At 42.7% G+C, this 27968-nt stretch overlaps 1 protein-coding gene across 5 annotated transcripts; it reads right to left on the bottom strand.

The window, feature by feature from the left end:
- On the bottom strand, positions 1-25561 carry LOC119446736 (uncharacterized). Of its 5 annotated transcripts, XR_007466167.1 has the most exons (10): positions 25271-25548; positions 24084-24243; positions 21857-22008; positions 20580-20762; positions 18646-18762; positions 17400-17486; positions 14846-14984; positions 12573-12666; positions 3823-4042; positions 1-3790 (listed from the first exon to the last, which is right to left on the bottom strand). XR_007466167.1 is itself a non-coding variant. In XM_049664356.1 (9 exons), exons 1-9 carry the CDS (start codon positions 25403-25405, stop codon positions 4006-4008), a joined length of 1104 nt encoding a protein of 367 aa, XP_049520313.1. In that variant the 5' UTR covers positions 25406-25548; the 3' UTR covers positions 1-4005. The 5 variants fall into 5 exon arrangements, 4 of the variants coding, with proteins under 4 accessions (XP_049520313.1, XP_037567187.1, XP_049520314.1 ...); XM_049664356.1 differs by having other exon boundaries at positions 1-4042; XM_037711259.2 differs by having other exon boundaries at positions 1-4042; positions 12573-12663; positions 25271-25545.
- Positions 25562-27968: the final 2407 nt, after the last annotated feature.

Here is a 27968-nt window from a genome sequence, read left to right as displayed (position 1 = left end):
TTTGTAAACCAAGGCAAATGTTTTATTTATTAAAGTACATGTTTTACAAGTGTGAAAATGCTTTGTGTTGGATGATATACATGAGAAATTTCCACAAATCAAGATCTTGGTGAATAGATGCACGCAAAGCACAGTGGTGCCGATTCCGTGACATAAAAAGGATTAGCAGTCTCTCCTTCAATGACTTACAGCCTCGTTTTCCACGATTCTTCAAGTATGTATATTCCACACGCTGCATCATCAACAATATGTGCAAGTAATGACCACCACTGGGCTATACTGCGACAGGAACTAGTACTGTGGCCACTAGGCTAAGTGTTGCCAACTAAAAGAGACACTAATGATGAAAATTAAGTTAGTTTAATCTCGTGAAGTAATCTTTCAAGGTAATTTCAATTTATATGGTGGCAAAAGCAAAGTTATATGTTCAGATGAAGGGCAAAGTGAACATTACACGCTAACTGTAGCACCGATACATTGGTATGTCGTGGATTTCAATGTATCTTCACACTTGGGCTGTTTCTATTAAGAAAATGTACGGTAATCACTTGTTTGAGCCTTTGGATGCTTTGCAACGAAATGCAGTCTTTGTTTATTGATAAACCATTATTAATTAGTCCCAGGCACACGATTTATAAACATCATGATTTCGTGAGGAGCTAGTGTGGGCCCGAACTTCAGCATTGTCTTTCGTTCTTGCATCTTTTCTGGTTTACCGAGACTCTGCTAATGGTAAGACTGATACTTATAGTGTTCCACAAGTGTTATTTACCAATCCAGCTTAACTTAACATTCTTCTTTAGTGTCCGTTTAAAGGGACACTAAAGCAAAAAATAATTTGAGCTGCATTAGTGAATTGCCGTTCTACAACACCAAACTCTTGCAGTGAAAGGAGGCTTGGTAAGCCAAAGAGACAAAAATGAAAGATGGGTGGCATCACAGCCTTGCAGTTCCCACACCAGCTCACTGTAAGGTCGTCAATTTTTACAGCGTCTTCTTGGGCTATAGTTAATGTTTTCTTGGTAAAGATGAACTTAATTGTATTCTAAAGGAGCTATAGATTGAACTTAGCAAGTTTCACGAATTTTTACAGAGCCAAAACGGCCCAAATATGAGAAACTACTATGAAATCCGAGATGTCACACCGATGTACTAGCACCGGGGCACTAGGGCAAAATTTGAAAAGAGAAAGCTTTTATTTTCTCTTCTTAAAATCGACTTTTGATTTAATATTTCTCTTGAGTGTCCCTTTAAGGTGATATGTGAGCACCTCAAATCGAGCTCTGTCGGTGCAAATGCCTGCACAACAAGCTGTTTCACGCTCCAACACATCCCCAGTTACAAAAGCAGGCTACAAAGTAAGTTTACCTGCCTGAAATCGGTGCCTACCAGCATTGCCCACGTGGCACCTTACCTATTCTGCTTAACCACTTCAAGCCGGTTGCCGAAATTTTGTGACTTACTGGTCCTGAGCTTGTAAAGCTGGATGCTGACATCACAATGCCACAATATTGCACTCGTGCTCCGCACACAAGAGTTTCCGATGAGGAACACTTCAAGAAAACTATGCAAATGCATTCATTTGTTTTACAAATTGAATTCATCATCTCCGCAACATAATCCAGTTTAGAGGATGCGAGAAGGTATGAGCTGGTTCAACTTCAAATGGTGTAGAGTGAGAACACATGCATTTATGAAAGCATTCTTTTGCACAGATGCCCGTTTCATTTTGTAACAAGCCCACTAATTTCACCCTGGTGTAGAAAGTAATGTGAAACTAATTTTGGATGTTGTAACCTCGCGTGCAAGTACTTTTAAGAGTACTTCAAATGTTTTTCGGAAAATAAAATTTGGCTACGAGATTAAGCTATGCCATTACAGTTCAGCATAAAGTAAGTTGTGTTACACATACTTGAACAGAAGCACAACTATGCCTGGTGAGGTGGAAGCAGACAGTTATAGATGTTTAAGAAAAACAATATTGTCACAGATGCATGCATTGTATGGTCTCAAGAAATGCCACCTATCTACTGATGACTACACACTACTTGCATTCTTGAATGGCATAAAATTGCATTTTATACATGGAAGCACATCAACATTACCTCTATTATTTACAACCTGGTTATATAATTGCTTTGGGTGACATGAAATGGCACATTTCTGCAAATTTTGCAATGGCAGAGGCAACAATCTGTGGAGCCTCTGCTTATTATGAGTGTGCAAATGCACTTACAAGGGGTAATTCATTAATGTGGGAAGACATCGTTTACAAGCTCCTGCCACAATGACGATTGTAGAATGTACAATTCACCAACTTCCACCAGCAACTTCTACAAAATTAGATAGGAATGTCTAGACTATAATTGAGAGCCTAAATGTGTCACCTTCAAAATTAATGAAGGGCTCTGTGAGCATGATCATGTCTAGAAGGTCAACAGCTTTAGAGAGCACCATCTCAGGTGAATGAAAAGAAGCTAACTGTTAAAACTCTACATCAATGTGTGCAAGAGGTAGTATAGTCAGGCTGTGCATTTTTTTTCCGCAATAACTGGGAACATCAAATGTCCTTAAATTTCGGTACTATTTTGGTTGATGCTTCGATTAGCATTTTTTCGGCAACTAGAACCTTCTCAAAGCTACTTGACAGTTGATGTCTGGTCAGTGGGCGTTGCAATACATTGGGACTCACACCAATAGCATAATATCCTAATATGTGTCCAGGGTGACTGTTACACAGCTAAACCAACTGAACTGTGTGACCATCAATCCCCTAATTTGGCCCAATAATATACAAATTTTCTTCATAGTGATGAGCCTTTTGACAAAGTGATGTTTCAATGATGAAAACTGTCTGGAAAGGATCTAGGCTTTCTTTCTCCTAAGACAGAATTCTTTTTTCTCTCTCTTTTTCCTGCAGGGAAGCTCTGGAGCTTCGTACTTGATAGAAAAAAGTGCACTGCAGCAATATGGGACATTAGATGTCATTGCTTAGAATGTGCCACTACATGTTGCACAACTTGCTAACAGAGACACCTCTAGCTGTCCTGCAATAATAATTCAGGTATTCAATAGAAACTGACACTTAGCAGAAACTACAAGAATACAAGCATTGAGCAGATGCAGTCAGATTAGTACTGTAGAGTGCTGCTGTGCTACAATCTGCCAACAGAACTGGGGACAATCTACTTAAGAGACAAATATTGTCGCTAGATCAGTTGACAATGTCAAAAGCATACAAGAGGCACCCTTTGGCCTACAAGGCACGCAAGGTATATTTCAGTGACCTACAGTATTCAGTTTTAGTGGCACGCAGACTAGCACAGCCTTAGGCTTTGATGAATTGACAACAATCACTCAGCAACACAAACCGAGATCACTATATAAACACTGAACAATAGAATATGTAAACAGTGAACAAATGAGAATACTATGACATGAAATACCAGCCAGGATGTCAAAAACAATTTCTGATAATAGCAAAGGAACATGACACTAGGAACTTGCTCGCTTAACATGAAGCAAAAGCCGCATGCACAGAATATAACAGATGGAATGATGTTCCAGTTTTGTTTTTGCAGTTCTCACTTCCGGGCATAGAAGACCTGGCACACACTAGTTTTAACAGTTCCATGTTAAAAATAATGGAACCAAAGTATGCCACACTAAATTAACTCAATCTGACGATCACAACGTGACAGCGACTGTTTGGTCGTAGGCTGCAGCCCATTCACAGTGAGAATTGCACTTCGTAAGATGGCAGTTATATCACCAAAATGTGTAGAAGCATCTGGACTATAAACAGGGTGATATAAGGGGCACTTCCACGCTTGTTGATTGATTGCAGACACTCATTGTGCTGTGGGCTATGGCACGTAGCACTGGCTCTTAATCATCCATGCCAGAATGCTCTTGACGTGCACAGCTGGGTCGGACACTGTACATGGCACAGTGTCCGACCATGCTTTAAGACCAGATCACACTCCCTCTTCATCTCCAGCCTGTTCACTGGGCTGCGGCTGATTGGTCCCAATGGCTTCCACTGTAGTTTCCATGGCCACCAATGGGGAAAAAAGAACATGAGCTCATGAAAACGACAACACATAGTTACTTTGCTGACATACCAGCACAAGCCAACGTTTTAATGTGTGCTTACGACATTGAAAACAAATGATTGCTTGAGTTCTCTCATTAAGAACACTGAAATTAAAGGGAAACTAAATGAATGCAATTATTTAGGATAGACCAGTAGATTACTCTTTTGAAGCTGTATCTACATTTATTAATTGGTGAAAAAAAAGTTTACTAGTGGAGAAAGTGAACAACAAACTTCTATAATTAAGTATTTTTCCCTAGAAATTGTGCATCATTGATGCAATATTATGATGGCATGAATTTCACAGTATTTTTCCCAGGTTGGGCTTCTTTCTAGTGAGAAGTCTATGAGAGGGGCTAAAATTAGTTTATTTTCTAATGAAGTGGAGTACTTTTTTCAATAAACATTGATGAATTAGCCTCGGCTAGATGTTGCTACAATTTCTGTTGTTGCTGGGAGCTGCTCTGAAAACTTAAAGGCAATGTTACCACTTATTATATGCTTTCGTGTTGCTTTCTGACATGTACATGTCAAGCCTCTGCTCTCTGTAAATTTTACTTATCTGTTATTCCCGAGCTGCTGTCTACCAACCATAAGAATTTTTTTAGCAAGGGAATGAGAGAAATTTCAATTACCTTTCTGAGCATCAATGCAGAAAATGCAACGACACAAGTCGTTATTGCAAATGTAGTGAAATTTTCATCAGAATATGTGCATCCTGCCACAGTTGAGCTGCCCTTCTCGGTGAATGTGATCGCACTTACCCAAATGATGGGAGCTGCAATCTACTCAATGTACAGCTGCAGCCAAAATTTCACGCTGCATGGCAGTGGCAAAAAAGTTAAATTCTGATGCAAACCATGCTTGTAGCTTAAAAGGTGTACAGCAGTGTTCACACACTTGCGTATAAGCTGCGCTCGCAAATTCTAAGCTGCATGAAAATCTAGCAAGACAATTTATAACCAAAGCCACACTCCACAGAATATTTGTTGTGGTAGCACAGGAGTAAGTATGATTTGCTAAGTGGTATCGTAGTGGTGTTCTTCTCTGGAGGCATTATTTTGTTTACTGCACCATTGCGATTGCGGTGCTGTGCAATCAAATCTGGTTGAAAGGTACTATAAGGGAAGATTAATGGAGAGATGTCCTAATTAGCATAATCTTAGCCTCAAGTTTGAAATACACACCAGCTGGCCCAACTTCTCTAATTGTTCTAAAATCTAAATGATGTTTGCTTGCACATAGAGATGACCTTGCTTGACTACTTATCAATGTCACCCTTGTTGCAATAATTGGCAAGTGGCATTTATTGTGATACTGATGGGATGTCTGTGCTTCACTGTTCTTCACTAGGACAACCCATCTTACTGTCTTTATCATTACCATTTAATGTCTATGTGCACTTGTAGGTTAAGGCTCCTATGTGTTTCTGGATATGTACAGGAAGTTTAGCTGTCACTGCTTATTCCTTTATGAAAGTGGCAAACAGTTCATTTCATGATGAGGAACCAATTGTGTGAAAAACTATAAAAAGTTGAATTCTTTGATTGTGCATGATGTGGGCTACCCAGGCACTTGACTAACCACACACTTGGCTAGCCATGGTACAGGAGGCACACAGACAAAACTAGTACAATTGAGGTATTCACAGTAGCCTTGGCTGGAAAGCACAAGAACAGGAAAAAGAAAATGATGGGATCGATGAAGCCAAAGCTTTATCTGATACGATCCTCACCAATGTTAACGCATTTCTACTAAAATAAGACCATATATAGTTGACTCTCCCTAGACAAATATGATGTTGCAGTCTGTAGTTCAAGAATGCAGATGCATCGCATAATCTGCTGTTAAAACAAAAAAAAAAAAAAAAAAAAAAAAAAAACTATGCATCCACGTAGGACTCATTATTGCATCCTACTAATGATATTAGGCGTAGCGCAAGCGGTACAGGACAGAAGAGCGACACAAATACATGCACACACGCCGCTAGTGTTTTGTGTCTGTGTGTGCATGTGCGTGTGTCACTCTTTTGTCCTGTGCCAGTTTTGCTATGCCTAAGGCCTTTCGCACAACTGTAAAAAGCATATTGCACCTTTTTTGTACCAGTAAGGACATGGAACAACACATGTATTAATATAGCATAAAATTCCGAGCAAGTACAAGAGCCCCCCCTAACTGAACTGCCAATTTCAAATTTCCGTGCCGAGAAAGCGCCCCCCTCCCCTCCCCCCACTTCACGCCCTTATCACGCACCGCGCCCAGAAAACGCTGGCCTGCCATATACCGTCTACAAAAAATAAGTTTCCATGGCTTTCTTTGTTTTGGGGGGGAGGGAGGGGGGAGGCGGTCCGCAGTTCGTGGACCGCCGGCGAGATCAGCCTGTCACACAGTACAGATTTCCCTGCAGCACAGCAACGTGGCCACTCAGCAACAAAGCGGTCGTGGCTACGCTCTGGCGTCGCCGGCAGCTTCACCGCCGCTAATCACTCGCCACCATGGAGTAAGAAAACCCAGGAGAGGCCCCAGCCAGCACGGATGTGTTGGAGAAAGTCTGGCGGAAGTCACTTGCTGTTTTTCGCAAAGGAGCACTGGGACGGGTACCCCAAATGTTAGCTTTGCCATAGCAACCATGCTCCTGAAGCTTTCGCTGCTGCTCTCGGTCTCTGAAAAGTGAGATAAGATTTTTTCACCGGTGTCTTTGTCGCAGCACCTTTTGTTCGCGAGAAAAGCTGACTTTGGAGTGTGGTGCGTAAGCTTGAAAGTTGTGTTTTGGGTCTGTAAGTGTGAGTGTCAGCCAGCAACAGATCGACTCAAGCAATCACGGCGCGGGTCGTCCACCGTCTTCTTCAACGTGCAATGGAAAGACACAGGAGCGCGTCTGCTTCACTAAAACTGCTACAGATGCTCGTAGGCTTTGTCTTGACGCACGTCGGCAGCACACACTTCCGGTGGCTCGTAACAATGCAAGTTCAAAGTTCACCCCCATCTGCTCCGGCGAGCTGCAGAACCCCTGATTGGAGGCGCAAAGGGAATGGCACACCAACATAGCTGCACTTCAAGCTTCAAAAACGTGACGTCAGGGCCTCTCCTGTTTTGTTTCTTTCTTCCATGCTCACCACCGCTATCGTCGCTAGGCCTTTTCCGGTTCACTTTGAATCTGTAGCAGACGGCAATTCAGAACGAACTGCCGACATTCCCAAGCAGCAATTTTTTGTTACCATTGCTGCCGCTTTACCCACTCCTCACAATCATTTCACATGTAGAAGAAAACATGCTGATATTTGCGGAGCTGCCAGCTGCGATGCGAGCATGGCCGAGCCACTGTCCGCCGTCGGTAGCCATGCACTGCAGATGAGCTTGACTTGTACTGGAACTCTCATTAGTGCTAAACGTTTGATCGTGGACATGGTCTTAATAAAGTGAATATTATGCGTCACTTTACTCGAGCGCACATAATTTTGCCTGGAGTAGAAGCTGCATAACCAATGTTCGTATCGCCGGTCGCGGCAACGTGCCGGTGCAGCGTCGATGTGCTTTTTCTGCAGTTATTTCCATGGTCTTGAGAGTGATAAACAGCACTAACAAATCTTTGGCTTAATGAAGTTCATGTTCAATTAAATTTTAAATCTATGCCCACTGCGCTTTTTTTTTTTTTGGTGGAAAACGTTTGTCGTCGCCTACTTAAATTTCGGTGCCATTCCGGGAAAGCGCCCCCCTCACTTTGCCGGTAATTTCAACTTGTTTGAGGGAGGCGCTTGCTCGGAATTTTACGGTACAACTATCTCTGTATGGCTTCCCCTCTCCTAGACACGCCCACATATGAAAGAAAGCTACCAGTTCCACTACACTACATTGAGTATATGCCCTCTGTGGTGTCACCCAAGTGAGCCTGTATTTTTGCCATGATTCTGTCATTCACAGAATTTCTCAAGCAACTTAATTAGTCACAAATGCTGTTCAACTTGCTGTAGTCTGGGCTTAAGCATGCAAATGTGTCATTGGCAAAAGCTAACAAAAGCTAACACTTAAGAAAAGAGACATTATCAAGATTTGCCTTCAGCAGGACAATGCACCTTATATCGGTAAGATCTAGTCATACAAAATATGCCCTCTGAAAATAGTCTAGCACCCTAAACATGAGGCCCTGCAAGCTGGCAGAGAGCTATCAGAAGTTCAATTAGTTACCAATTGTTAGCACTGTTCAGCATTAACAGCATTTACTAATTCTAACACCCACTTTTTTTCAGAAAAAACATGGAAGCAAATATGATGTGTGCTTTAATTTAGATGACTACTGCAGCAGAAACCGCTTTTCGACTTGCAGTGAAAATGTACTCCTGGCCGAATCTAACTTTCAAGAGAACAAATGAGTCAACAACCTCCTTCAGAAGGCCCCAAGAAGCCTGGGAGACATTTTTTGCATTTGATTGAGAATCAAGTACAAAAGCAAAACTGCAAGAGTAACAAGCTGTTGTCATCAACATTAATGGGGCCCTGAACAACCTTTTTTTTTCAGGCCTAAAAAATGCCTTGGAATGAATGAGGTGCCTTCCAAGGAATATATTACTAAAATAACTTTTTAGAAAGACCTAGTATGAGCGGAGATATTACAAGCACAGTGTTTACCTTTACCATCCCCCCTCAACGTCCTTCATTCCGAAGGAGCCCGCCTATGGCGCTACGTTTCATTCCTAAGTGGGCTGGCGCAGCCGAGTGTGAGCAGACGACAGTCAGTTTCTTGCGGAAGTGTGCAATTTTTGTTGAAATAGCAGTAGGAAGAAGCACACTGATAGAAACATCCTGCTTTCTTCATGTCAACTATAGGCCAATAGCAGCTGTGTATGAGAATCTGCTCTATGATGCCATGTGACAGACACCGGCACTGCCAGCAGCCTCGAAATGGGTGAGGTACAGACCTCTGTTTGAAAAGAGGGTATTTGGAGAGAGGTCCATTCGTGAACCTCTTGAGATTCGTTGCAAACTCCACGTGCCGCGCATAACTACAAAATTTGGCTGATATGTTCACAGCTCCATTTCCTATCCGCGGAATGTGTTTATTCACCAAGCCTGAGGGATGGTTCAGGGCCCCTTTAGCAATTCCTGTTATCCAATCCAATCCACATGTCGGCTGCAGGTGCAGGAGCTGCGGTTGCTGCAACATTACTTGTGACTGTTCCATAAGTTCATTAGGTAGTCATAGTGCTCAAGGTGTTTTAAGAAGTGCATTATCTCAAATGCTATGGACAGCAAGATGCTCCGGGCTGTCAGTAGTGATAAGGAGGCCTCCGACAGAGATAATGAATGATGCTCAGACCAGTGTGGCTCGGGTGTAATTACTTAGTTTTTTTCCCAGCGAGAACAGACAGCCACTTATTTTATCTCTTAAGAAGAAAAATGTGGTCAGTGAACAGTCAAGGGCATTGTATTTCTCATTTTTTGAAATATGACAATTGAGTTGCATATCACAATAGAAGGCACTGCAATTTTTATTTCTGGCCGTGAAAATCAGGTGTGTTACAATAAACGGCACATTAGAATCAAGTATGGTAAATACGGTAATTAGCAAAATATCATTAGAGTTTCGTCTTGCATGCTTGTTTTCTTTGCTACGCTCATGTAAGAAGTAAGCGCAGATGAGTTGTGAGAAATAAAGCATAAGTAACAGTGCAACAACTTTCACGTGAAAAGAATTGTGTGAAATAGATGCCAACATGTCACATAGATATGTTAGCTGCCTGCTTGAATTATGTACAAAGTACATGCTGCATTTCAGCAGGCAGCTTTGTGCAGGCAGTAAACTTCGATTGTTTTCCTTCACATTCTGTTCACAAAAATCAGCGTCACAACCCACCAAGGAAGCACCACAGAGAAACAGTCATGCTTCAGTGTATGGTCACAAGATTGAACAGAAGCTCTGCACATGCGATAGTGCTGAAATATATCATGCTGCGGAATGGCCCTCTTAATTAAAGATGTGTGAGTGCAAATATTAAAAGTGTCCAATGCATTGTCTTCAGCACAATCCCACTATACGTGTGATTGCCTTATGTTGTATGCTTGTATGTTGGGACTACATTTGAATAAACTTTAAAACAGTCCACAACTTAATTTGATGCTCTAGGAAAGTGACAGGTGTGACAATTACAATATAAAAGCCAATAACCTTCACATTCACTACTAACATTCCAATGGGTTTAGTACAGTGTTCCACACAGATGTCCTAGCTTATCTGAACAACCATAATCTGCAAATCATCAGCTGTACATTGAACCAAACACCCCAATGTTGCTTAGGGAGCACAAAGACTTTCTCAGTAATAGGAATCTTGTTCAGAAAAGCTGCACAGAGCTTTAGCATATATGACCATTTTCATTTATTTAGTCATGAACCTTACATAAGACCTAACACTTGAGCATGTTTCAGTGATGAACGTTTTTAGAGTGGCAACAGGACAAAGCATGGATGAATTAGATGCTTTCATGAGCACAGGCAGTTTCAACCTGCAAGAGAACTGCAGTTCTACTGTAGAGATGTATTCATTAAACATGCTGCCAGATTCCTCAAGGTATGAATAGTTGGACTTTATTGAAATGTTTATTTCCGGTAGAAATTTCATGATACTGTGCAGTCATCGTGCCATAGTCTTAATAACAGCATTATTTTCCTTTTTTTTTTTCTTAGAAAAAAAAAATATATATATGGTAAGGTACACAGCAGCAACTAAGCCCATCTAAGCAGGAAAAATTAATTGCAGCGCTTCATCTAATGACCATATGTATTCTTTTGTGGTTGAAAGAGTGATGGAATTCAATGCACCAATGCTATTTGAGGACCACAAAAGGTGCCATTAGTGATCAGCTTCAGGTTAATTCTGAACACGTGCAATCTTTACCCTATACACTGAGATCTTTGCACTCAAGTTCTTTTGCATTCCACCTCCATCAGCATGCAGCTGCTGCGACTGAGAGTTTTTTCTTTTTTTTTTTTTTTTGAGACCAACCATAATACATAAGGCATAAAGCATAAGATAAGATAAGGCAATTCTTGATGTGTATATGTGTGCTGTGAGGCCTGTGTTGTATGTGAATTGAAGCAGTGTTTTGTGGAATCTGTTATCATGTATCCAGTGGTCATAGCTGGTTGTGACACTGTAGCAGAGGCCGGCTTGCTGTAGGAGATGCAAGTGTTCCGTTTGTAAACCTGGACATGTCCATATAAGGTGGTACGCATGTGCCTCCATCACTGGGCTGAGAGCTGAACCTATGACTTCATGCTGAGCAGCACAACTTAACCATTGTATTCAATGTATTCTTTAGTGGTTACAAATAAAAAGCTATCCTGTCTTGAATTTTCTATTCCATTATTCACTGCATGGTCTTCAGCTTTTTCTCAAGTATCCTTGTTCTCCCCAGCTTGGCCCTAAGTTTGCACTGCCGGAACACAATGATTATACGCTTTCCTATTCAAGGATTTTCATAAAATGCCATTCATAAATTGAAAATGTCTGGTGCATGCACAGTAATTTTTTCGATTTCCTTCTTGTGATCTGGGTCCCCTCTGACCAGTTGTCCCAGACAACTCCACTTCAAACACCAATTAGTTGGTCTATGTACTTGAAGGATACACCTGGGCTATGAGGAGCCCTGTAACGAATGGCTGTAGATTCATTTTGACCATATCAGGTCTCTCAATGCACTTAATTCTCAATCAAGCTCTTTTTCCTCTTAATTCAGGCCCCGTTGCAGTAAGGCTGCTACAACTGAGGATTGCACCTTCTGGCCTCTTGCTGAATAGGGCAAAGCCACAGCTGCTATTTAAGCCACCACTGCAAGTTTTCAGCCGACAGGCTACTTGTGGTTTGTTTCAGTGAAGTTTCGCACTTGATAAAGACCAACTTGCACAAAAGCGACACAAAGAAGGGCAACGTCACACGCAATGTCTTTATTGAGAGCTTGCACCCCTGTCATTGTGGTTTAGACCAATAGCATGTGAATACATCAGAATGGTACTGCAGAAACAATCTTTTCGTTTTTTTTTTTTTTTTTTTATGCTCACGGTTTCCAGTGAGGTACAATCATCTTTACCCATTGAGAGAGCCAAGCGTGGTGCATGTGCACCACACTGAAAATATATGCCAGAAATGACAGAAAATAAGGACAAAATGTGTTGCACCAACTAAAACCCATGCATTTTTGTTTTTCACAAGTTCAGCACATGCACCACCTTTTACCAGGTTCGTTCCACGCCTGTGCTTTGCATGAGGGGCTTCATGCAAGCGCTCTACGCATCCATAAAAAAAAAACTGATTTGGTGATGTGTTCCTCCGTATTCCTCTGTCCTATCTTTCCACAAGCCGTGTTTGCTTAGCTAGCTGTCGCAAAGTGTCGACATGCAACGTGCAATGTGTCATGCCCACCACCGCATAGGGCATGCCAGCCGTGCAGGGAGCCTTTGCCATAGCTTGCAAAAGCCTCACCTGCAGGGTGAATGAGCTACACCCACGTCAGGAGCAGAGTAGCGGTAGTAAGTGGAGGGGCGCAGCGACTCCAATGACTCTCCTGCGCACACTGCTTTCCCCAATTTAGGGAAATTGAGCCCCCTTAGTTAGTCAGAAGCAGTTCACTTACAAGCACAAAACTCAAATAGAAAGAGCATTGGAAAAGTGTGACAGCATGTTAGTAAAAAAAAAAAAAAGAACATGGAAAGTGTGATGTGAAAGTGATATGACAACTTGCACATTTTGCTGCAGTCAGTTAATCGTAGCTACCTGTAATACTGTGTTTGGTGTCCGCAATAAGGTGATGCAGCAAAACAAAAAGCGTAAGGGCTCGTGCTGATTACATTCCACAAGCACTCCCATAGTACTGTAATAGAGGAATGGCAAACAACAATCTTACAACTTTTCTTTTAAGTAGTAATGGGAATGTGCTTGCTGTCAGGATAATGACAATGAGAAGAGTGCAGCTCATGCTCAGTCACCAAGCACAGAAAATGACAACTTCTCATCTTTGCAGATTGTGCCAAAAAATTGTAACGGGTAACTTGAGCCAATCTATATTACATCCTCTCTGAACATCTATTTGAACTATTAAGCACTATCAGAGGCTGCACCAGGTTGCAGTTATAAGCAGCTCTAGTCAGAAACTCTTTATTGGAGAGGTTGTGGCTTAGCATCCAAGCATCTATCATTGCCAAGAAAAAAAAAAAAGAAGAAATTAATAAAGTGGCATAAGAACTAAGCTGACTAAATGGAGTAAGAACATTGGTAGACAGGCAGGGGACAGTGTGAAATACGGGGCCCCATTGCAGTTAACTTCCCATCACCAGTCCCCAGCTTTGAAACTTATGGCCAGATAGGTATTTTGGCAACAGGGTCACTCCTGTTGGAGTGGCTTCTACTTCTGTGCCGTTATGCCATTAAATGATGCCAAGCAAGCAACGCTTTAAGGACAGGTTGCAATGATGACACACCACTAATACTACATTAAGTGGTTACGAGACAAGTAAATCGAGGTATACCCCGATTCAATTCAACTATAAATATTTTCTGCGCTCTAGAATCATGACTCGAGGTAAATGACCAAGTGCAATGTCTGATCTCTCTCTCGTAGCTGTCCTTGCAGTCCCAATATACAGTTAAACCTGGATATAACGAAATTGAGAAATTCCCGAAAAACTTCGTTATAAAGAGGATTTCGTTATATGCAGGTTCGGCACGAAAATTCGAAAAAGAAATGCTTAACGTATTTACTCGATTCTAATGCGCCCTCGATAGTAACGCGCACTCGTTTTCCGTGACCAAAAGACAGGAAAACAATATCCTTTACCTACAGCGCACCTCATGCTTTCATACAGATATACAACTATCGCTCAAAATTACTCCCAATACACTAAAGTTGCGATGAACAATAAAAGTCCCAGTTTCGCCCAAAAGGCGAAGCATCGATTGCGACAGCAAATTAGCAAACAGCTATACGAAGTAAGGATAGTTTTATCTGCCGTGTAAACTTGTAAACATTCGCTGTTTAACTAAATTGGTACACTAATGCCTAAGCACACGTACTACAGCACACGGTCGAAGCTACGGGAGCTACCTAGTGCCAGGTTAGTGAAGTGAAGCGCAGAAACGTCCGCAGTAACCAAAGAGTGGCGCTGCCAGTGCGCTGAAAAAAAAAAAATGTTTTTTTTTTTTCCTTCTGCAACATCAACAGGAAAAGGAGAGTGCCGGCTTGGCGGGCTGGGCCAGCTGCAGCAAGCGGCGGGATCAGGTTTGAATGAAGGGAGGGGGAAAGGTCACGCCCACGGTGGCAAGATCGCCGGGTCGAGGGATGCAGGCCTGCTTCGCGCACGCACGCACACATGCGCTCGCTCTCGTCTCGCAGTCGCCGTGAATTCAAGCGCGCCAAGCGCGACGCCACCGCTCCGCATTCCGTCGTGGCGGAGAAGGTGCTTCCGGTTGCTGCTAGCGCAAAAATGACAAAACTTGGAGCAAAATCTCTAGGTTGTCGGCGTGGAAAATTCGTTATTTCGAGGGGGTCTCCCGCTGCCACTTCGTTACGTAGAGGTCTCAAATACATGTGCTTCTATGGAGTAACGGCAGGGGAATAGAAAAACTTTGTTATATCCAGGAATTCGTTATATGGAGGTTCGTTATAAGCAGGTTTAACTGTATACACAGCCAGCCCCCTTTATGCTTAAACACCTGGTTGATGAGAAGGAAAATATTTAAAATCACGCATGCATACATACATTTTTCTCGAAGCCCGCGGCCAAAGTTGCGCACCACCTTGTACATGGTAAATGCCAATATCACTCGAATCAGTAGGGCAACCACAGCACATGTCACTGTGGCCTGGTACAGAACGGTCAACGATTTGCTTCGTTGCAACTGCAGGAAATAAGAGGGGTAGGCTTACACACAGCACCAAAAAGTTAGTTACTGATGGATTGATGGTGTTTAACTTCCTAAAGCAATGGACAAGCATGAGCTATTTGGTGCTCCATGACCGAGTGTAGCACACAACAGAACAATGAACAGGGAATGAACACTATAGAGCTCGTCTATGTTGTCTGTTCCCCATCTATTGCTCTGTTGTGTGCTACACTCAGTACTCTAGCAACACAGGGGCTCAGGGGTTATGAGAGATTCCAAAGTGGAATTCTCCCGATTAATTTTGACTACTTGGGAGTTCTTTAACCCTTTCGGTCAAGCGCATTTACCCAATTTGTAATCGTTCCAATCAGGAACCACTTCACGCATTTAGGCACCACGCAGGAAAAGCACTCAGGTATACACGGCACTAAAATAATCTTCAGATTCATTGAACTTATGCAAACTTTGTCCATAAAACACACGCACATGAAACGTTGTCTTCCTGTCAGGGCGTCATGCCACAAATCATGCGAAAATCCCTTAAAGCATGAAGAAAGGAAAGAAAAATGTGTTGCCCTCGTTAGGAGACATTGCCAAGTGCACTTATTAGAAAAGTTCTTGAAAGTGCGTGCTACCAACACAAATAACTGGCAAATGCGAGCAGGCGCGCATGTTGGGTGCCTCCAGAACAGATATTTTTGTGTGTTGGGAAGAGTCCAAGTGACGTCAAAGGGTTAAAGTGCATCCAAAACTTGCTACTACACGGGCATTCTTGCATTCTGTCCCACAGACTATGGTGACCATGGCCAGGTACTAAACCCATGACCTTGCTCTCATATTCATTACAGTGATTCACATTGCCAAAAAGAGAAATAGGCTGAATGATTGCGTTTACATCAAGGGGTCATGATGAATGAAGAGAAAAGCCGTAATGGAGGACGTTGCGTTAATTTCGACTGCCCCGAGTTCCTTGGCCCTTTCTGCATGGACAGCGTGCACCTTAGCAATTTACGACTCCCTTTGCATTAGTTCGCAACATTTGTTACTTCATGAATCCATATTTTAGACATAACATTAATTTTGAAATCCCTTTCAGCTGCACCTGAATAGAAATTAGCAATAAGATGGCACCTTAAACATGGCGAGTACTAGTCGTTCCACACATGCCATAATATTATTCTGGTCTCAAATAAAAGAGCAGCTGTACAATTACCTGCCACCATCGCCTCTTTTTGCTCATTGATATCCTAAAAAACCAGGCACCAAACAGTTCCTGACAAATTACACTACTGGTGGCTCGGGGAGGTGGAGGAGGAGGATAAAATGATTGCCCATGCAAGAACATGCATGTTTTTGAAGCTAGACGTCTACAAAGAAATTATGCAGATCCAAAGCACATGTTGGAATCTATGTAAATCAAAGCTTTAGTGAAGCTCTTAATTAAATGCGATACAACTACTGGCGGTGCATACAATTGTGTATACTTTCATCCTGTGCAACTTGTACTTTGATGCAATGTTATCACCGATGCTCCAGCATTGCACTCGTTTGGAGGGCATTAGCCCCTTCTGCACAAGCGTGATGGGTTTATGTTTATGTTTATCCACCACAAAGATCACAACATTATTCTCATGCAATTTCTATGTTTATGCACTACATCACTCACTAGCTACGCCGAAACGCAAACAACAAATCAAGCCCTTTCGTACAGTGCGAGACGTTTTTGAATTCATGTCGCCAGGACAAAGGCGATGTATGTTGAAGGAAGAACATCTATAACAGGTGCATGAGCCGGGAAGTAATACACAAGCCTAGCTACATTTAAGCATTCTGTACCCCTTGTGCCATAGTGGCACATACTCATACTGGAGCATTGGCCAAGAATGGGCACACGACCACATACCAAAGGGCTACATCAAAGAAAATCAAGTAAATCAAGTAAATCAAGGAATCTATCGAACATAATGTGCTATTTCATTAAAAGGCCAGTGTGCTTTAGAGATAATTACGGGCTGACATTATATGTTCAGGTTTTATACAGGAATTTATCTTCTTTATTACGCAGAACAGAGGTGCGCTTACTGGCACCACTTTGTCAGTCAGCATACAGGGTTTATATAAGCCTCTTTGCTGGCACTACTTGCATTCAGCGCGCATGTGACCTTTGTCTATATATATATATATATATATATATATATATATATATCCACAAATATATCTGCTTAGATGCCACTTTACCCGGCAACAGACAACAGCCAGCAGCAACCACACCAAACCCAGGAGTGCAGGCAAAGAAAGCTCCGCTTTGAAACTAATCAATGTTTCTCATACATTAAACTCAGCTAACTGTATGCTCATACTAAGCTGGCTCTGCCTGTATACTAATACTAGATGAATATTTGTGTTGAGACACGTCTACAGGCAACTTACATCGTATAGCCTCAGGCCTATGTAGACAACATTGGGGAACCATAGCAGGACAAAAACGCATAGCCAGGCCTTACTTTCCTTGTATATCTGCAGTGAATGGAGGAAGGGAGGGGGATTATCACATGTTACAGCCATTGTAACACAGTATACGCAGAAAATTTCCCTATATATGCTAGTTGTAATACCATAGAAAAAACGTTCGGGCACAAAGTAGCCATAGTGATGTGTAGCACGTACTGTGCAAGTAACACATGCGTGCGAAATATGTAAGCAGAACTGGTTTGTCTGCTTTGTATGAAGAGCTGTGAGAAACACTGCTGACAGACAATATGACAAGGTGAATCTCAGAGAAAGGAGTGTATGCAGCCAAGCTGTTATTTTTTATTATGGCTATTAGTTACTATTAGTACTATTAGTTACTATTAGTAGTAACAATAGTAGCAACTAGTAGTTACTATTAGTAGTAACATCTGGGACACTTAAAAGTCTGTGTCAACGCAACTCAGATATGTGGAGCACTTTAGTTGAGAACTCATGAACAGCTGTAGTCTCATGGCTGAGTTCCCACCTTGAATGTGGGAGGTAACCAGGTTTAATTGCTATAAAAAATAATGTGGCATGGAAACATTGTAGTAACTGGTTTATTTCATAGAATATAGAACTATAGAACACACACAAATGTTCACGGTGCTGCAGCTGCTCATTGTTTTATTAAGTATTGTTAAAACCAGGAATGCTATAAGTAGTTTGACTGTATTTCTGTCTAATTAAAATGTTTTGACGTCTGTCCCCTCTGTTTTTTTTCATGCAACATGGCTATAACAACGGAACTTTCTTGGCACTTGAATATTGTTGTAAGTGGTTTCGACTATACTCCCATAGAGCCTTGTTCTGAGATGTGAATCACCATAAACAGCCACTGACCACCACGCCAAGAAAATGTATACTCATTAAAAAAAAAAACCCGGTGGTTTCTCTGGTTACCCGTGGCACCACGGTTTGCAGCCAGTGCTTCTCGCATATTGAAACTTGTGGAAGCTCCATCACAAGGCCACCATTGTGATTCACAAACTGTGGTGGACTTCTGTCTTCGGCTGTTTACGAGTTCTGAGAATTGTACACTGCATTAAAATACGAACGATAGGCAGGACCAGCTGATTATAATCCTATATTACGCTATGCATTTTGTGGCACACTCTTCATAAATCATAGTTATACAAATATGCACAGATTATGCACTACTCACAGTGAATTCCCCTGCAAAGGCCCAGACTACGGTCACTAGTACTCCAACAGCCAGCACAATGGTCTCAATGTCATTCAAATCTACACCATTGTGCATGACAAAGATGAGCATGGTGCCCTGCAAGAAAAGAGCCATCTGATGCACACCAGCTGTTTCTGCTCAGTTATTCACAGAATTATGGTGGTGCTAACATTGGCACCAGGACGTAATCATTCGGTACTACAAGTTCGTACACAACCTATAAACGCAACCTACAAGTTCGTAGCACATATTACATATATAGATGCATTGTACTAACATAATTAAAATGCGATACAAAAAAGAAAAGACAAAAAAAAAAAAAGGAGAGAGAGAGAGAGAGAGGAAGAGAGAAGAAGAAGAAGCACACCAGAAACCATTAGCGCTGCCAAAATTAGGGTGGATGCACCTCAGAAATGTTTATTTTTTACTAGTAATAAGCCTATGGTTATAAAGCTCGAGATATTGATGGAGTGTTACTTGCTCTTACAAAAACTGTAACTCATCTATATGTAGCTTCTACACTTTCTTTTTCTGTGCATTATTCACTATCATTTAAAATAATAAGAGGAAGATGATCCAGAGTGCACGATTAAGTCTTATTACAAAAGCCATCAAGACAGATACATAAGCTTACACAAGTCAATGCATACAATATTAAATGTGCATGTCGGAAAGCTCGCACTAAGTCCACTGTTTTTATAAGGCCCAACTGATTTCTATCATTCCGTGATGCTCAAGCTGTACATCAAAGACAATGTCAAGTATACAGCCCCTAGTGGTGGTCAGTGGAGTGAACATCTGGCAGAGCGTGGTGACCAATTACACACACACACACAAAAAGAAGTAATGAAAGAAACATGTAGATTGAACTTATTTCTCTTCATGGACTATGTACATGAACATAAACATCTTCCCTGTTTTCATGTATGTACATGAAAACAGGGAAGATGCCACAAGGCAGATGAATGGAATGCAGACTAATGACTAATTTATTTGGTAATAGATACATGCACTTATACAGGGGTAAGGGCAGTGAACAAAACAAGAGGAAAAGAAGAAAATAGATGTTCTGATGCTTACAATCAGATTTTAGTTTGTGCTCCATTCGTATGTCTGTGTCTTTCATGTTTCCATGTTGTATAGAGTTCAAGAGAAGAAATGAGCGACAACCAACTAGCTTCCATCATTGTCCTGCTGAGCTTAATCCAATATATTTATATTAAAGAAGCAAGCATAGGTCGGCGTACTCACTCACGAATACAATGAATAATACTCACTCTACACTCATTTTGCATTTCATAGAGTGTTAGAGAGATGGGAAAGGCAGGGAGGTTAACCGGAAGGTAAATATCCAGTTTGCTACCCTGCACTGGGGAAGGGGTAATAGAGTGTTAGAGAGTGATGAAGGGTGTGAGGGGATATGAATATGAACAGGAGTGAGAACTGGTTAATGTGAGGACAAACTAAATTAAAAAAAAAATGAAATTTTGGGAGTTTACATGCCAGAACCACAATCTAATTATGAGGCACGTCGTAGTGGGGGCCTCCAGATTGATTTTGACCACCTGGGGTTCTTAAATGTGCACCTAAATCTAAGCACACTGGAGTTTTGCATTTTGCTACCATCGAAATGCGGCTGCGGGAGCCAGGATCGGACCCGCAATCTCAATAACAGCAGTGCAACGCTATAGCTACTGGGCTACAATGGCGGGTATGCTGTCTTCTCACAAGGACTTCTTCTCCAAGCCAACTTTCAACATCAGACGGTTATTATTCGACAGCTACAAAGCCAGACTTCTTTTTCATTTACCACTGAACTCACTGCTGCAACCACACCTGTGGAGTTATCCATCTGTGAGCAGTTAAGTCACAATTTACAAGGAAAAGCTTGTGGATATGTGCCTGGCCCCCACCTGTAGCTGCACGTCGAAAAAGATGAGAGAGGAGCAGAGGAAAAGCCATCCGAGCATGGCTTGCAGGTCTTCTTTGGCATTGATGCGGAACAGCAGCTTCCGCTCACGCCGGTATCCGTGTGCCACTCGCACACCTAGGTACACGATGCCGATTAAAAACAAGACAGCCACACCCAGCCGCACCTGCATGGGGCATGCACGAATTTGCACTCAACATCCTGAACTGCTCTCATCTTCGTATAAGTACTTTAATGGCAGCCAGAAGTAGTATCAACTACGGGTGCCAAATTCTTTAGTCATATGAAGCTGCAGTTGGCATAAACAGTTAAGTCTAGACAAGATACCCAAATCTTTTTCTTCTTTCTGGGCTTTTACGTGCCAAAACCAGTTCTGATTATGAGGCATACCGTAGTGGAGGGCTCCAGATTAATTTTGACCACCTGGGGTTCTTCAACGTGCACTACAACGCAAGCACACGGGCATTTTTGCATTTCGCCTCCATTGAAATGTGGCCGCTGCGGCCGGGATTCGATCCGGCGACCTTGTGCTCAGCAGCGCGATGCCCTAGCTAACTGAGCCACCGTGGCGGGTCTACCTAAATCCAAGTAGGTGATAAAAAACAACAGAAAAAAAAAAAAACTTTCAGACTGGCGTTTTTTGCCCTTTAAGTATAGTAAAATAATGAAAAAACTTGCCAGAAAGACAATTTTTTTTTAGTATAACTGATTCTGATGATCATATAAAGCAAGGCTATGCAATAAATTTCTGTCAGAAAGGTGAATTTTACTAGGAAAAACCTTTTTTTTTTTACACTGCAACAAAAGCAGTCTTTAATGCACTCATTTAGTGTATGCTCCCAACATCATATGCAAACGATTCTGATGATTATATAAGGCAAGACCGTCGAAAAAGATTCTGTCAGAAAGGTGAAGTTAAAAAAAAAAACAAAAAAAAAAAACATTACACTGTAATGAAGGTAGGCTTCACTGTACACAATTGAGTCTATGCTCCAAAATTCACTCAACAGCTTCTTGCGCCTATCTGATGTTATTTACAACAAGAACAAAAAATAAAGCACGCCATCTAGAAGAAGCGCAGAGCAACAGACGATTAGTACTCCACAGCTACAAAGCCAGATGTCTTTTTCATTTAGACTTCAGGCCCGCACGAAAAAAAAAAAAAAAAAAGCGCAGGACGAGCTGAGCTCGTTTTCCATCCTTGAAGGGTTAAACACGGTTCTCTGCTAAGCATATATAATGGCAGTGCGTTCACTGTACCTTTTTCTCAATGGATGCTCCAACAGTTTGGCTTGTTGATGCAACATTGAGGACCAAGTAGACAAGAAGAAGAAAGCTACTGCTGATGAAGACAGCAATCTCGTGGTATCTTTCCTTCAATATCCCATGTACAATGTAATAGAAACAGAATACTGAAAACAAAAGAAAGAAACAAGAACAGTGACATCACATGAGCAGAGGTAATGGATCCTCCTTGGCAACTCCAATTATGTGACCAGCTTAATGCTTTGGAGTACAAAACTTTTGGACAGACATATTTCACTGAGTTGATTCATGTAACAACTAGGATAAGAATACAGTGAAAGAATACAGTGAAAGAATACAGTAAAAAAGGTGAGAAAAGTGAATTTTCAGTTTCTTGATTCCCAGAAGAGTTAGTAGGAACTAGCATCATCCAACACACATGACTTATGACTATGACTAGAATATTAATACAAATAGGCTGACAAATGCAAATGTAGGCCAGGTGTTAACTACCGCCCTTTAGACTGAATACAGACAACAAAAAGGTTTAAAAAAAACTAAGACAGCATGAAAGATGCAGGTCAGAGCTATGGCTCTAGGTCATTTTTACTAGGTCATTTTACTAGGCACCTGTTGCAGAACAGCTGCCTGCCAAGCACTTTCATAGACGTAAAGCTCTACTTCAACAGAAAATCTGTATTAGCCCTTTGAAAAGAAGGTGTAGATACTCATTTGAAGGTATAGTATGTATATATGACTTTCCTGCATTTAATTAATTTCAATAGTGTCAACTGCACGATACAGGTAATCTGTTGATAACTGCATATTACCACAATATCACCAAAAGAGAGAGCGAAACTTTGTGGTAAAAGGAAGAGCTGTTAACCAGATTAACTGTCTGCTTGGCTAATCTTCATTGGGGGTTGGGGAAAGGGTAGCAAAGATGAGGAGAAAAGAAAAAGATATGAAGAGAACCCAAGCACACACCAATATTCCAAGATGTCTAACAATGACACACATAAGAATGTCCATGTAATAGGATAAAAAAAAAGCCATTACCCTTGTTGCTTCTCTTTTTCACGTCTTTTTCTATGTACTGTATTTCCCTCATCTAGCATTACTTATTTTCTTGCACTTCATTCTGTGTCTGTACATGTCGTGTTAATATGATTTGCTAGCAAGGAAGGAACCTTGCTATTTGTTGCTAGTTATTTGAGCTGCTCTTTCATTACACAGAAAATACTTGTTAAGATTCATCACATGGCTTTAAGGCCTTTCCATGCATGCCCGCTTGACTGGTATTATTGAGTGCACTGCTTTTAGTATCGGCCGCGTAGCTACTCCTAAGCAGTGAAAAAAATATCTTCAGAATGGTGTGCAGGAAGTCAGAATGCCAGCAACATTATATCATGTTACAGCATACTGAAGCACTGCCCATTTTATCGCTACACGATTGCGCGCGACCGAGTAACTGTTGCACAAGATTGCATGTGATTGAACAAGACTGAAGGATTGTTGTATAAAACAGCTATTTCAACTTTTCAGCAGATTCACAGGTCTGGCTTCTTTCTTGTTCTCCTTAGTAGGGAGCCCTTGCTAAATCAGGAATGAACAGAAGGTGGGCAAGCGATTAGAAATGTGCATAAATGGAGTGCATAAATGGAGTGCATGTCTTTCTAATCTTTGTCCTGCCCTTTGCAGTGCTCATTCCTGTTCAGTGATGCACAAATCGGCCCACTTCAACACTCTTGTGAAGCACTAACACAGATGTACTGCGTCTTTCCTCCCTCAAATCATGACTTGACAGAGCGATAGGATATACAGAAAGGTAAGGAAGTTAACCAGAGGTAGATCTGGGTGGCTATTCTGTATGGGGGAAATGGTAAGGGACATAGAAAAGAAGCGCAAACAAAGCACACTGAATACACAATCTAGTGGTAGCAGGCAGCATCCTCGGGGCATGTTCGTAGACCTCAACTTAAGCACTGCAGATAAAGCCTTCTGCACAGATTTCCTTTGGTAGCACTGGCTCAGAGCTTTATATTCTGTTAGTAGACAATTGTCCAGTCTATCAATCACTGCACAGATCACTTGCCGCTTGGTGCTATAGCATGGGCAGACTACAAAAAGGCGTGTGTGAAAGTCTCCTCACAGCTGCATATGTAGCACATCATTCAGAGCAGTTATGAAGACAGTCATGAAGACAGGCTGTTCTGACATGCCAAAGCATAAATGAACTTACATGATGTGAAGCACAACATGATGGCAAAAGTGTAATCATCCGTGTTCTTTGGTAAGGTTATCAAACGTTCCACTGTGAAACCCAGGGACACAATGAGGCTCAGTGATGAAATGGTAAAAAATGTCCATTCTAATCGAGACACAGATCTCAGTGGCTTAATCTGCAGAAAGAAAGAAAACAGCACCACTTACGAACAAATTGAGCGAAAAGATATTTCACACATCAGTGAAGGTTATCATATACAGTATCACTAATTAAGCTGTGGCGGTATTCTCGGGCAATCACTTTTGGGGATACTTACTTTCACTTTTGTGAAATTTTGCATGACCAATGCTAGACGCATCAGCATCTATGAGTGACAGTGTAGGTGCCCATGCTTTCGGCTCTAGTCACGTCAAACCTCGCAAAAGTGAAAGTATCTCCGAAAGTGATTACCCGAAAACATTGCCCCTGTATTCCGCAAGCACATTTTGGAGCCCAATTAATGTCTGCTAGTTAATAATACTATGGAGAGGGTTAGTTCACATCATTGCACAGTCTTTCTGAAATCTAACAGAGTCATAAAAACATGACTGACTAGCTGTTCTAATGCAATTAAACTTTTAAGGCAGAGAGTTGGGCTAGTTGGAATTTGGACAGATATGTTTTAGAGGGGAAAAAAAAATTAAACCAGGTGCAGAGACAAAAGGACGGTAGGAAATGTAGAGTAATGTTTCAATGCTGTCTAACTGCGCATTAAGCGCCGATTAGAAGCACTAAATGCCTAAACAAACACGCAGTCTTTATTTGGAAAAATTACTGCTCCGATCACACGACGAACATAAGCAAAAGTTCGCCGTAGAATGAGAACGCGCGGCTGTAACAGCACCGGAAATAAAGCCTTCGTCCAAAATTCGATCAAGGATCATTTCTCACTCGTAAAAAAGTGGCGTTTTACGCATGCCTGCACTATCAAACTTGTCCGGACGTTTTTGTCAACAACTACATGATTTGTGGTTAGCCCGAGCAGCTGCGCGATCAGGGGTCACAAGCAGGACCGCAAACGTCACGGCGATCTTTCGAGCGGCATTTGGCGACTGGTAGCACGCAATGTGCGACATTCTAAACGTACGTCAGTAAGTGCGCTATTGACGCGCCCCACCGAGTGCGCCATCGAGAGCAGCTGTTGAGGCGGCAAAGTACCTTACCGGCCCAAAAAGGACTGTGTTCCGGAGTTCCGGGCCCGTTGGTATTCCCAGTTGACTGAAACTGGCAGGCGGACTCTCACGTCCCGATGCTGCGATGCCGGGTTCGGCACCGGCGGCATTTTGGAGGCTGCCCATCGCACGGGCGTTGTGCGCGCACACCCACGGGCGGCGGTCACGACAGCTCTTGGTGGCGCCTTCGTCCTCCGCCTCCGCAACGCGGGAACGGGAGCGACGAGAAGTTGCCGAAGTCGCCTGTCACGTGCATGAGTATGCGCGTGCGCCGTCGCGGCCCACGAATTACGGCGCGCATTTTGAATTTGACACGTGGAGCAGCGACTTTTGGAAGAAATGTCCTACCGTTCTCAATCACTAACCAGTGCATGCAGTGTGCGCGGGAATCCGTGGCTCCTACACATGTGTTATGTAAGCATGATGTATTGCGAATGAAGCATATGGCCTTTCCCGTACAAAGCGTTCCAGCCAGTAGCGCACCCAGGATCTCTGCCAGGGCAGAGGGCGGGGGTTGACAGTTTGCCTTAGTTTGCCAATACCATCTAAAAAGCACTAATTTCAATTTCTTCACGGGAAATTGTAAAAAAAAAAATGCGCTTTTTGCGCAAGTTTGCGAGTGTGCAGACGATTGCGCGTCTTACATCTTAGTTGCAGTACTCAAAGGCGCAAGGAAAGAAAAGGGGGTAAAAAAAAAAAAAGGGGGGGGGGGGGAGTTGCCTCAGGTGGGGTTACAACCCCCGAAACCCTTCCGTCGGTGCACCACTGGTTCCAGCCCCACCGTAGCTCCACTGTCATCGTCCCAGCCGCCATGTTTAAGCGATACTTTCACAACCATGAGCACAACGGAAACACGCGCTTTAATCGGATCCCTTATTTCTCCGTGAGCTCCGTGAACTCAGTACAATGCAGTGAAACTGCTGGTCGCGCCAGTCGACAGGGAAACGAAAACCGGATATGAATGAGGGCTAACCGTCACGTATCCACAGCACGGGCGCTGAATCCAAACAACGCATCCAGCGAAATTGCTAGCTTTTGGGGAAGCATAAGCGGAAAGGAAGTGCAGCCAAACGCCTTTATAACGAAGCGCTCGGGACCTCTAAGTCCTTCGTCATACAGGTCGCAATTCGTTGTAAAGATCACGCACCATGCCGCTCCTAGTAGAGCAGCCTAACAATTCCATCAAAATAAAACCTTTATGAGACGTGCATTCACGAGATACTTAGTGAAAGAAGTCGCCAGTTTTCATCTGCACACTTCCAATGACAGAATGTGAGAGAGCGGCCAACCGTATGGCATCGAAATTTACCCACGCTCCACGGTGAATCCGGGATCTCTGCGAGGTACAGCTGCAGAGCAACGAATGCCGCTACTACCACCATTGTCGTTTAACATTTTCGTTCGTCTTCAGGCTCTTCATCGCTGCTGCCTTGATCGATCTTTGCCTTTTTACAGTCCTTGTTGGCTTTGATTATGACGTCCGCGGTCGTCAGTCCCTAGCAATTCACGTCGTCGTCAACTTCGACGTATTCGTCAGCAATAACACCCGCTGCTGCGTTGCAACAAGCGGCGTACGAGTTGAGTTGAGCGATTCCTGCAGTTGTGCAGCAGTACTAAAATAATCGCTATGGTCGGCGTGCTCGTCAAGCGCGTCGCTATAGTGCTAGCGCTGACCGCCGCTCAGTGGCAGCTCCGGAGGGCAGTGAAAGCTGAAGTCCCTATATAAGAAAAGTACCGCCATCTACTCTTGCCTCCGTAGTCTCCTCTCCTACAGCGCGTGATTTTTTCTTTATTTTTTGCTTGCGAATGCAAGTGGACGGTGGCGGCCCTAGAAAGTCCACGTTGAAACTTTCAGGCCGCGGCCGCGCGCCGCCGCCGGCAACTGCGGCTGCGCAGAGGACTTTCAACATGGTTCTGAGGCGAAAAAACAAAACAAAATATAAAGAAGTCAAAGCACGCGCTATATCATCGTCCAATCGGAGATACAGGAGAGAGCGAAGCGGCGTTGATCAAAGGATGGCGGTACTTTTCTTATATAGGGATTTTAGTGATAGATGCGTGCATTCGTTGTCAAGCAACAAATCAACCTTCAGGGACGACTAAATTCCTTCGTTGTACGGGCAAATTCGTTGATTGGACTTCACTGTAGAGGCGTTCACTATACACATGAAAGAAAAGAATTCAGTCGGGACCCACGCAGCGGCGTAGCCAGATATGTATTTCGGGGGGATGGGGTGGGGGTTGGAGGGCTGGGCAGGCGGCATGCTATCGCAGTAAGTTCGGAGAGGGGGGTGGGGAACGTGCCCGGTACTCTTTGGCAAGAAACTGACACGGAGTGAATGAAAGACAGAGAAAAAAAATAATGTTGCTCAAGCATTTCTCGTGAAGCTTGCGTCGGTGACTCTCACTATATACAGGTGCATATTTCACTGGCTGGTCGGTATAAGACATGGCGTTTTCTTTTGTGCTCGTTGAACTGCGTGTTCGGTGGTTGGTCATTCTCATGGTTTCTTTTCCGCAGTGTCTACACCATGTTGCCCCTCCTGTTATAGAATGCGATCACCGCCCAACCTCCTGCGTCCTTCTCATCTCCATATGAAGGCTGTAAATGTGTCCCACAGGAGAGCCATACCCAACTGAAATTGACCGACGGCCGATCGTTGGTAAACAACTGGGCAGTGCTCGGCAA

The sequence above is a fragment of the Dermacentor silvarum genome, chromosome 3 (genome assembly GCF_013339745.2).
Source record: "Dermacentor silvarum isolate Dsil-2018 chromosome 3, BIME_Dsil_1.4, whole genome shotgun sequence".
In the NCBI taxonomy this organism is placed as follows: Eukaryota; Metazoa; Arthropoda; class Arachnida; order Ixodida; family Ixodidae; genus Dermacentor; species Dermacentor silvarum.
The sequence above is the reverse complement of the archived record's forward strand: the minus strand, read 5'-3'. Positions and strand labels throughout refer to the sequence as shown.